The sequence below is a fragment of the Brachyhypopomus gauderio genome, chromosome 5, assembly GCF_052324685.1.
Source record: "Brachyhypopomus gauderio isolate BG-103 chromosome 5, BGAUD_0.2, whole genome shotgun sequence".
NCBI classification, from domain to species: Eukaryota; Metazoa; Chordata; class Actinopteri; order Gymnotiformes; family Hypopomidae; genus Brachyhypopomus; species Brachyhypopomus gauderio.
The window spans coordinates 21170624-21183167 of NC_135215.1; the positions used below are offsets into that span (position 1 = coordinate 21170624).

At 38.5% G+C, this 12544-nt stretch overlaps 1 protein-coding gene across 1 annotated transcript in view; it reads left to right on the plus strand.

The window, feature by feature from the left end:
* The window catches only part of LOC143514802 (chemokine-like protein TAFA-2), a 42881-nt gene that overhangs the window by 14754 nt on the left and 15583 nt on the right, over positions 1-12544 (plus strand). The window contains exons 2-3 of the mRNA XM_077006438.1: positions 5953-6053; positions 11999-12154. Coding sequence (XP_076862553.1) covers positions 5954-6053; positions 11999-12154 — 256 coding nt within the window. The 5' untranslated portion in view covers position 5953. The remainder of the gene's footprint in view (positions 1-5952; positions 6054-11998; positions 12155-12544) is intronic.

The following is a 12544-nucleotide window of genomic DNA, read 5'->3' on the forward strand; positions in this document are numbered from 1 at the left end:
CACTTTTTCTTCATGAAATGTATGTTAAATGTATGATGTGCGTTACTTTCCTTTCTCTTCAGCATGAATAATCGACATAGCTTGGTAATAGGTCTATCAAGGACTGCCGTCTTAGTCTGGAGCTTAACAGACCAGACTAGCCCCTTGCCTTAGTCTCCAGCACTCTTCCTAATGGCCAGGACTCTCGTGAAGCAATGTGGTCCACCACTAGGACAATGTCTCCAACATTTAGATTCTTCTTTATTGTTGTCCATTTCTGCCTTTCTTGCAGCAAGACGAGGTATTCTTTGGTCCATCTGTGCCAGAATAGATTGGACATATACTGGACCTGTTTCCGGCATCTGGCATAGAGGTCGGACTTAAAGAAGGTTCCTGGAGGCAGGATGTACATAGATTTGAGCAGGAAGATGTGGTTAGGGGTCAGCGGTTCCAGGTCAGGTCAAGTACATTCTTGGACACAAATTTGGAATAATTTTAGTTTATAGTAAGGCAAACCTTTTCCTAAATGAAGACGTGTGCTTTGTTTATCTACTCGTGGAACATCCTGTGATTGGTTAAGGTAGGATTTGAGTTTAATTAATTTTGTCTCAGATTCTGGTAAATTCCAGACTTCTTATCCTAACCTTGTTGCTTGTTAGCTGTTGTTGGCTGTAATTACTCACTGAAGGTGTCGTTTCGCCCTGGTCCAAGGTGTGAATTAGGGGACAGATATAGCACTTACTAAAACAGATAAATTAGGACAACGTCTGTAGCGGTATGCAGTAGCTTCTGACCTCCATCAATGATTCTACGCTCTCTGCTTTAATCTACTGAATCTAACACAGCTAAGTGTCAACTTATTCTGCCATTCTCTTTCCCTACGAGTATCCATAAAGCTTGTTCTATTCCATAATATGTCTGCCAATTCCTGTGTATGTATCCCACAGAGCTCATAGATACCATCATAGACATTGCAACAACAAGAACCTAATTTACCCACAACGGTCACCACATACACCAATAACAGTGACTGGAGGAATCTGGAATTGCCAATCTGCTGTCCAGAAGGCTGACTTCATCTCAGCTCTTGTATCCCTCCACTCACTACACTTCTTGGCTCTGACCGAAACCTGGATCACTCCGGAGAACTCACCCAACTCTCCTTCTCAGCTCTTTCAATTTCTTCCTTTGAGTTCCATGCTATCACTGTATCCTACCCCACTAATCTCCACATCATTGTGATTTATCGCCCTCCAGGCTCCCTTGAGAACTTCATTGATGAACTTGATACCCTCCTCAGTCAATTCACCATTGAAGCAAACCCACTCATTCTCTCTGGTGACTTCAACATTCCATCTGACAAACTACATTCATCTTGCATCCTTCCATTGCTGTCGTCATTTGACCTCACCATCAACCTGTCCCCTCCGACTCATAGAGCAGGCAACATTCTGGACCTCGTCTTTTCATGAGCCACCGGAACATCGGACATCACAGTCACCCCACTTCACCTGTCAGACCATCACCTTCTATCCTTTTCTTTCTCCCTGCCATTTCCACTCGCACTTCCTCTGTACATTCTTCTTACTTTTACCCAAATTTACACTCCATCGATCCCTCAACCCTTGCTGCTACTATTTTGCTGCTCCTTTCCTCACAATAACTGTCTTCAGTGTCCTCCTTTCCCCAGGCTTAAGAGATCTGTCCCATTCACCCCCTGGCTAACTGAAGTGCTATGCAGCCACAGGAGACATCTAAGAACTACAGAGAGGAGGTGAAAGAGAAGTTGCCTAGATTCAGACCTCAGCTCATATCAATCTCTCCTTTCAAAGTTCTCATTGGAAGTCACATCAGCAAAGTCAGCCTACTACCGGAAGAAATTAGAATAATCTGCATCCATTCCACTCAAACTATTCAGTATTTTTTCTTCTCTCCTTAACCCTCCCTCACCCCTTCCTCCATCCTCTCTCTCTTCCAGCAATACTACTACGTGTCCGCTGGATCCAATTCCTTTCACTCTTTTCCAGAATATGTCAAGAGATCTCCTTCCATTCATCTCAGCAATCATCAACAACTCCTTAGTTTTGGGTCATGTACCTAACGTGTTCAAGATGGCATGGGTGGTACCAATCTTGAAAAAACAACACTAGACACCTCTGACATGAACAACTACAGACCGGTATCACTTCTTTCTTTTCTATCAAAAACACTGGAACGAGCAGTCTATGACCAATTATCTCTCTTCCTCACTCAGAACCAACTCCAAGATCCTAATCAGTCTGGCTTCAAATGGGCACACTCAACAGAAATGACCCTCAAAGCAGTGACCGAGAAGCTCCATGCTGCCAAGACTAACAAGCTATCATCAGTTTTAATTCTTCTAGATCCCCCATGCTCAAATAGCGGCCATCTATTTCTGGCCATCTAATTTTTTTTAATGATTTTTGTTATGATTCTTATTTTTAAATTGCGCACTGCAATCTCAAGACGATGCTAGGGATTGCCTCTATGGCAACAACAAACAGAAAGCAGAAGCCCAAATGCGTTAGCCAACAACCACCCCGTCAACAATCTACGTTCGCCTCCCAAATCCCATCCCCCCCGGAAATGGATTGAAAAAATTAAATGTGGCCCGTCATCATTTCTATTTGAGTACCCCTGTTCTAGATCTTTCTGCAGCCTTTGACACAGTCAACCAAAACATCCTCCTCCCTGTTCTTTCTAGCCTCGGTGTGACCGGCTCTGCTTGGAAATGGTTCCAGTCATATCAAGAAGACCGTTCCTATCAGGTAACAAGGAAGGGATCCACAGCCATTCCATGTCAACTCTCTTCTGGAGTCCCCCAAGGCTCAATCCTAGGCCCTCTTCTCTTCTCTTTATATACTCGTTCCCTTAGTGACATTATTTTGTCTCATGATTTCTCTTATTATTGATATGCTGATGACACCCAGCTAACTCTTTCCTTCCCTCATTCTGACACCCAGGTTTCTGGGCATATCTCGGCATGCTTGGCAGATATTGCTTCATGGATGACTGCTCACCACTTGAAGCTCAACCCTAGCAAAACTGAGTTTCTGTACATTCCAGGAACCCAAAACCCACACAACAACCTCAGTTTCCTTTGAGAACACCTTGTTAACACCATCAGAAATTGCTCAAAGCCTGGGTGAAACGTTGGACAATCAGTTGTCCTTCTCAACACGTTTCACAGCTGACCAGATCCTGCAGATTTCTTCTCTTCAACATATGGAGAATATGACCCTTCCTTTCACAGGAAGCTACTCAAGTGCTTGTGCAGTCTCTAGTCATCTCTAAGCTGGACTACTGCAATTCCCTACTTGCAGGTCTTCCTCTACGGGTCATCAGACCTCTACAACTAATTCAGAATGCTGCAGCATGACTGGTCTTCAATCTCCCCAAGTTCTCACATGTGACTCCTCTGCTACGCTCTCTTCAATGGCTTCCAGTAGTGGCACGCATCAGATATAAAACCTTGATGCTTGCTTACAAAGCCAAAAACAGACTAGCCCCTCCCTACATGATGTCCATGGTCAAAAGCCGATCCGTACAGCGAGTACTCAGAATCTCAAGCTTGGCTCGACTTGAAACTTTCATGGAAGACAAAGCTCCAGGCTATTCTCTGTCCTGGCTCCAAGATTGTGGAACGATCTTCCATTAGCTACTCGAACTGCAGAGTCTATTGCTGTCTTCAAGTGTAGACTGAAGACTCACCTGTTTGTTGAGTTCTTAAAAGAGCACTAACTCAGCAGAGAGCACTTGCCGTTGTTCTTAAATTGTATGTCTGTCTATGGTTATTTTGGCGTCTTGGTAAACGTTTAACTTACAAAACACTAGGTAATGACATTGACTCCTGTAGTTTAGTAGTAGTCTGACTCAAGGGTATCTTGAATTCTGGCCTATTTGTTCTTTTACCTAGGATGAATTCTGTGATCAGATGCAAAGCACTTTGTAAGTCGCTCTGGATAGGAGCATCTGCTAAATGCTGTAAATGTAAATGTAAAATGTTAGAATTTGGTGACCTCAAATAGCTTTATAAGACAGTAAAACAGCTCATTTTAAAGGTGGCCTGATTTTTTATGTCTTAACAGTGAAATGCTAATAATTGTAACTTATGAGTCAGTGGCATTCAATGTAATTTTAACTTGTAATGTAAAAACTCAACTTGAATCAAGAGTCCATCAGTGACTTTTCACTCCAACTAGTAAAAATGCCTCTTCTAGGCCAGACCACTGACAAATGAATGTTCCTAAACAGCATGATTCTTGCTCAGGTAACCCTATTGATTATACCCATATATCACAGATTAGTTGTCATTCATTTCCTATGTGTATTGTAACTTTCGATTTGCCCACTGAGGACTTTCATTACAGTGCAGCTGTGTGGAGGCCCCACTCAGGGTGCACGAGCGCTCGTTCTAACAGCAGCAGAGGGAAGCGTGCTTGCTGGCCTGTGGCTATTCAATTTGTTGTAGAGTGAGTGAGCTGATGAAAAGGAAACGGCTCATGGGTTAAGAACCTCAGAGAACACAGCCCTAGGAATTTTCTGCTTCACTCACAGTTTTCCACTGTAGTAATCATTCTGGGTTAAAACAGCCAAGTGAACAGGGCATGGTTAAACATGAATGGGATGCAAAATATAAAATGTGTGCAAATGTGCTGTCTGATTCCCTCCAGTTTTCTATATATTTTTCACATGAGACACAAAATGATGATGAATGAGTTCATCCAACACAAACCAAATGAGAAATACTGTCCCAGCTTTTAAAGTCATTGGTTGCAAGTGTTATGTAAATAACAAAAACGAATTCTTAAGCTATGTTGCAGCTGAATTATTTATTGCAATGATGCTTGTGTGAATTTGTTTTCCGAACCAATGTACACTTTAATATGTGATATTTTTATTGTTTGCCTACAGCAATCAAGTGTGTAAATTATGCATATTTTCCTCAAATATGCACAAATGTGTTAAATATGAAGAGAATAAAATCCTACAGTTACCAATGGTTTTAATTAATCTTATCACTAACAGATTCTTAATAGCAAAATAAGTTTTTTTTGTTTGCATCTTGTGCATTGATTGCCAAAGTGACAAAAGAATAACTGAAAACAATGTTTAGTAGTAAAGATAAAAATAAATTTATCTCAATTATCGTACTGTAAAGGTTCATAGGACAAGAAATAAATATAAGGAAATATGATTTTACAGTGCTTTTTGAATTTATTGTAGTACTGTATTTATTGTGTCACAACTACTGTGCTACTGTACTATGTTTGAAAAAAAATACATTAGTCATTAGTAATAATTGTAACCACATCCTAAACACACATACAAAGAAGCGGGTGTGAAAAATATAAAAAACCTCAGTTCAGTGTTTCTCAGTAACACAGTAACTCCATGACACATGATACTGCAAACCCATTAATTCAAATACTACTGCTTCCCTTTCATGGTAAAGCCTTTTCTGAGAAATGTCGAGTATTATTGTGCTTTCTTTAAGTACTTCAGTGTCTCAGGGACATTGGCACACAACTCAGAGAACAGACCAAAGTCTTCTAGACTGATTGTGAAGATTCATTTGCTGTAGTTGCAATACAGGTATAACTTAACTGATGCCTTTTTTTAATTCCCTGTAAGGTTTATATCCTTTATGGAAACAGCATTATTAAAACTTTGTAATTGGGATGTGTTTGCATATTTTTTATATGCATTTTATGATTTTATATGCATAGTTTTAAGTGCTTTTAGAAAGCTAATACCTTTTAGCAACCTGAAAAAAATGTATTACTGGGTGATCAACAGACATAAATTGAATTCAAGAAAAAACAACTTAGTTGCCTAAAAACATTTTCTTTAAAAATGAACTAGTTTATTACGACTAGAGGTCTCCAGTCATGTCTTGCGATGTTCAACATCTGGTCTTCTTTTCTTCTCCCTCTCTCTGTGTCTTTGTAGGATGATTAATAAACACAAGCAGAAGGCTTCTACACAGGTTCTGCTGCTCATCTCCATGGTCACACTGTTGTTACCACCAACACGTACTGCAGGACATAATGGTGAGTGGCAATTGGAAGGTTTAATTATTGCAATTTAGATTAAACAGATTTTTTATTTAAACAAAAATAATGAGTCAAAACATTTTCAGGATAGCTTATGATCTATTCCTTGAGAACCAACTGAGCTTATAGATCAAGATCTTGTTGAATCTGGCCAATCACAGCTTGGATGTTCTTCCTACTCCCTATTGGCCAGTCTAGTGTTTGCCTTCAAAGTTTTAGGACACTAAAATGTTGCATTAATGTGTTAGGGTTGCACCTGTACTTGTCAAAATATCTGACTGCACTGTTATAGTGTGCTGTCCATGCCTGACATGCCCTCACCAGTCTTGGTGAATTAATTATTGTTTTTTTAATTTGCTCCAACTTTGAAGCTTTCACCACTAGCTTATGGGTCCTTTCAGGATTCCCATGTGCTGTGACATTTAAATCTGTCTGAATATGAACATCTGGTGAATGAGTAAAATGTCCTCATAAAACAAGGAATTACTAACGTACAGCTTGTGTGAATAAAAGCTCTTTCTGTTTATTTTTATTTATTTTAATTTTATCCTTTTAATACCATAGACGTTATTGGTGGCATGCATCACACAATGTCCTGTGCAAGGTATACACCTCCTAGTCAAACTCCCCATTAAATATGTAGGTGCAATGCTGCTTTCAAAACTGGCATCTAATTGATGTTGCGAGATCATATGATTGATTGCAAGGAGCGATAATCAAATTGTAAGCGAGAGTGTGATTAGACCCCTTTTGAACGCTTTGATGATCTTCATGAACAGACTGATGTTCAAATTATACAGGTATATGTGATCATGGATTCTGCGTAATTTCATCTACAAATTTGATGCATTTTGAATTGATTTAGGTGTAACGTTTTAACAGGGAAGGGGTGACGCAATAGCGGGTTTTGAATATTTAATAAAAGACACGCAACAAAACCAAACAGAAGCAGAACAACCAGGCATAAGGAGAAGCGAACAACGTGAGGAGGACTCAAACAATGACATGGGGTATACACTAACAGCAATAGTTAAGAGGGTTAACGAAGCACGCACATACACAAACAATGAAACATTTAACCAACCAAAGAATACTAACACTGGAAAACCAACAGTGACACTGACCAGCACAGGCGTGTGAACAATAATCTAAACAGAGAGACAGCGAACTAAACACAAATACTACTAAACACGTAGGGAGGGGAAGAACGGAGAGTAAAAGCAGATGAGAAAAAAGTAAACATTTGTGAACAAGACAGACGTAGAACACGAGCCGAAGACTAACCTGGACCGGACAGCAACACACGCTAAGAACACTGGGCAACTCTACCTACAAACCAGAATATACAGCAAGAGGAAAAAGGAGAGCACGGGGCAAGGCGAAAGGGAAACAGAACAAACAATGACCGACACGGGAGCAAAACACTAGGGGGTTTTTATACACTGGAAACAAGACGGTGAAACGAGACTCAGGTGTGTGTGACCAATGACGAGGGCGTGACAGACAGAGGGAGGAACAAATGGGAGCGGGGAGCTAGGCGGGACCAGGGAGGAGGGAGGGGCTGGACGTGACATTAGGCTTTCAGTTTTAAGTGGAACACCTATCTTTTTTCAATAATGTGAAACCCATCTAATTTTTTATTATGTTGGTCTATTAAAAAATTAAGCCATTCTTCTTAGAACATTTTCTGCACATTTTGGTGCTGTTTCCTGGAAATAAGTCTGCACAACTCAAAAAGATCTTCATAGACTTTAACGAAAAGAAAAAAAAAAAAAACCTGGTATCCAGTGCAGGTTCCATATGATAGTTGTAATGTGTGATAGATGTAAGAAATGCAGCTGCCAAGTTCTGGATGTACTGAAGACGACTGTTCAAGGGAGAATAGTTACAATAATCAAAGTATGGAAAATTAATCCATTTACAAACATTATTGTTACATGATAATTATCATTATCACTGACTTTGAGCTGACATTGAAGGAATGCTATCAACATCAACAGTGAGGTTTGACAATCTAGAAAGTTGCACTTTAGACCACATTAGAAAAACCTCAGTGAAGTTTCAAATAGATATTGTTCCACTGGAGTTCTAGACCTGTGATACATTAACACAGTGCCTTGGCAGAAGCTGTAGGCAGAGCAATTCTAATATAAATTTGAATGTTGTCAGCATATCAAAGGAATTTAAGGCCATGCATCTGGCCTAGGGGAGAAATATATAAAGTGAAAAGAAGAGCTCCATGAAGAAAGCTCCCTGGTTACTCCTGAAACAACATAGGCAATGGATGATGTGTGTGTATCTTTTGTTATTAGTTATACTCATGTTACCATGAGTGCTATTAAGAGCTCTTTTACATGCATGTCGAAATAATGATTACACTGTAGTTTAAATACACAGTTAACAGGAAGAATAATTAAAAAACATCCAGCAAAATGCCCACATTTTCCAATCAGAAGAAAGGAAGAAACAGCATCAAATAATAGGAAGCTTACACATCTGAAATGTAAAACTTCGACTGTTCTAATGTAGTTCTAACACTCTAAAAAGTTCAGCATGGCCTCAAGCAGCAAAAAGAAAAAGCACAAACCACCCCCAAAATAAACCTAAAAACAACCTCTTTTTTCCACATTTTCCATATATTAAACATATATTTTTTGTTCTACATATCATAAAACTTCTAATGTTTATCTTGTTTTACAGGACTGGATAATTCAATAATAACATTTTGATACATTGACAATTAACATAATTTCCCTCTTTTAAATTTTCTATCTGGAAATTTACAATTACATGGAGTTTCCTGTAAAGGCCAGCTTTAAACATCTGTGTGTTTGAACTCTAGACTTCAGGAGACTTCTTAGCAACATTAGAAGGAAAGAATTTCTATCGCATTTAGTCCTACAATTAGCAATACAATTGTGTTAAGAATACATTAATTTCACCAAAGAATAGAACCAATCGCTTGAAACATATTGTAAATTGACATAAATAGATATTACAAACCACAGTAAAATCAAGAAACAAATAGCACTCAGTTTACATAAGACTTTCTCAGACTCAGAAGAATAGGTAAAGTGAAGCATTTAATGGAATAAACAGAACATAAACGGGACATAAAGTGCATTAATGATAACAAAGAAGTCAACGTAACAGGGTTCACACCACCCTGAATCCTGAACACTCCCAAGCTCAAGCATAGCGAACCTGCACATGCTCAGAGAGTGGCGACCACAATCTTCCCCCACTGAAACACTGGTGTATCATTTGGGGTGATCCAGTTTTACAAAATATACAATGTAAACTTATTACTTTTGAAAGTGTAACATCAAAAATATTGTAGTCACTGTTTGACTTCCAAATTAAACTCCAAGTAATCTTATAGGTAAAATTACAGTTAGAAATTTTAAATGTCTAAATTATAGAAATTGTGGACACTCTTCCTTTTGTTAGTTGGGTATTGAGTATATTCAGCCTAAAGACACAGTCTGTAACCTTGACTGCATCAGGAAAAAGACGGAAGCCTTCTGGAAATTTTCTCTTAAATGTTTATTCCCTGAAGGGATGAATGAGCAGATGGTAATTACTGAGTTTTAGAGTATTTGTTTTTTGGCTTGTTTCACTGGTGATTTGTCCTTTTTCTTGTTGCTCTTTGAGGTGCTAGTGATATTAAATGTTTCCTATTTGGAAAGCCTGTTAGATCTAATAACATCTGAAGGTTATTCATTTCAGATGTGTAATCTCTCTCTTGATTTATTATGCAACTTCCTTTGTTCTGACTAGATGATAATACTGAACATGAACATATTGAAGCCATTGCAGCCATTTTATTGTTCTTCATGTTCTTTGTATATATATATATATATACAACAATGCAATCATTTTTCCATTCAAGCCTGATGAAAGACTATGTGCTTAGTTATGTTCGTTATAAATAAGTCATTGAGTGTTATGTTTCATGCTGTTATCTGTGTGTGTTGTGTGTGCATATGTATACTATTGTTTTATGTATTGTTTTAGTTTGTTTTACATGTTTATTTTACTTTTCATATGTTTCTGAGCAAGTTCCATGTTTGAATAACAATACCAGTGGATGTATTTTTATTGTTGATAAATGGAAAACCAATCTGATCCTGTGAACCTAAGAAATTCTCAGGATCCCAGCCAGTTACCCCCTACTATGATCCATCTGTCAAATGTACTATCCTATAGAGAGTTTGGGTAATGCAGCTTTAGCTCTGTATTTAATATGTAAACCAATAATTTAATCAGTCAGTTCCTTTTCTGTGATAATTTTGGTGCCTTGCACAATATGTTGTTTATATTTCATTAATTCACGTAAGCAACAGGACTACACATTGCTGTCTAAAATATTCCTGTATGTTATTAAGATAAAAGAGGCAGCTTTCTGTTCTTTGGAACACTTTCTTCCTCAGTTAATTACTAACTTAAATGTTCCAGCCTTTGTGTCTGTCCGTGTCTGTACCTGCTGTTACGATTGGGAACCATGCAACCTTTTTGCCCTTGTGAACCACTTCATATCAGTTGACATCATGCCCTTTGACCCCTCTATTAAGTCCCTTATTAAAACAGCTAATACAAGTATCCTTATACCTTAGATACGTGATGACACAAACACCCTTTGATGAGCCGTATCTCAGTCCTGTGCACATAGTGGTGAATTATGCATTTGCATATCTCATTGTTTCCTGTCAAATGAATGCAGGTAGAAGTGTTGCTCCTGCACAGTGTTTGTTCAGCTGTAACTGTAATCTGTGCCTCTGGGGAAGAGGGTGACCTCATCTTTTCCAGCACAGAAAACAGTGCTTAAAACACTGCTTGTTTCTCTACCACACTTTGTACCACTGCCCTAATACTGTTTAGAAAGCTGCTGAGGTGAAGAAACACTGGAAAAATGTGATTATCTGTTGATCTATCTGTCCATCCATACCTTCATCATCAAACCAGCCTTTTCCTTAAGAGGGTGTGTGAATACACACTAAGAGTGTCCATTCTTAAGAACATCCTTAAGTGTTAACATTCCCATTACAGATGACATCATGAATGCCAGATAGTAATTCAAAAAATTATTTACAAATGATTGTGTATAAACTACATAATGACACCAATTATCCACAGGATTACAGGCAGAGGTACTTAAAGAAAAAAAGGTCCTATGCTAAAAATCAAGTTCCAGCATCAATTCGGTGTAAACAACAAAAGAATTCATCCTCAGACTCTGTCGTTATTAATCATGCAAATGTAGTTTAATTAGATAAGCTTGTCTGCACTCGCATGGAACAGTATGAGGGAAGGTATGCAAACTCTCTAATTAGTTGTTTACCACATTAGACCAAAAAAAAAGAGAAAGGCGAACGCAGGAGGAGGACACTTCATGAAAATGTCACTAGCAATTAACAGAGCACAGAGCCAAGATGGCCTTAAATAATTCACACAATGCTGGGGGTGCTGGGAACCAGCTAAATATATTGAACACCACACTTTTTATTTACAGTAGGAAAGTGTATTACGCCAGACGCTGGGAATACATTGGGGAGGCAGTGTTCATGATATCTGCTATTACATTAGATTACACTTTTATATTGAGGCATCCTTAGACACGTATTGTAGTAATATTTGTGTTGTCATGTCTTTCTTTGTTTTGCAATTGCCTCTGTCTTCATTCTATGTTGTAACTTCATATACAGCATTTTAATGCTTGCTGTGTTGTTTGTAGATGTGAATCACATTCATAAACAAGCTCACAGTCATTAAGTGAAATGTGGTTTAGGAAATTAGTGGACAAATGGTATTTTACTCTTGAGGTTGCTGAGCAATCTGTAACAGTTTGAGGGAATGGACATAGTTGTATATTTGGAGGAAAGTTAAAATGCACATGAAAGCATTTTCTGGCATTATGGTATCTGGTGTGTTGTGTCTTTCAGTGGTTAGCCATGTCAGGACGGGAACGTGTGAAGTCGTAGCATTACACCGATGCTGCAACAAGAACAGGATTGAGGTGCGCTCTCAGACCGTCAAGTGCTCCTGCTTTCCAGGGCAAGTGGCAGGAACGACACGTGCGGCCCCCTCCTGTGTCGATGGTATGTTCCACATTTCAGCATGTATGTTCCACAGTTCATTCACTCTGCCTCTGCTTCATGCTATGTATTCTATATATATATTAGGGGTGGGACGCGATCAAAAAAATTAATCGAATTAATTGGAAGCTTTGTAATTAATTAATCGAAATTAATCGCATTTTAATCGCATTTCAGTATTTATCATGAGAAATATTAATTTAAGTTTGAATGATGAATGAATCAATGAACATAATCATAAACTTCAACATCTTGTTTATTTTTCCACCAGTCTACTACATAGACCAATAGATGAGTGCAGAAAACAGTTCAGAACACTGGAAATTCTGACCAAAAATGTTGTTTAATTTTGGAAGTTTTGCTCAGGATATTGGAAGAATTGAAGTAAATCAG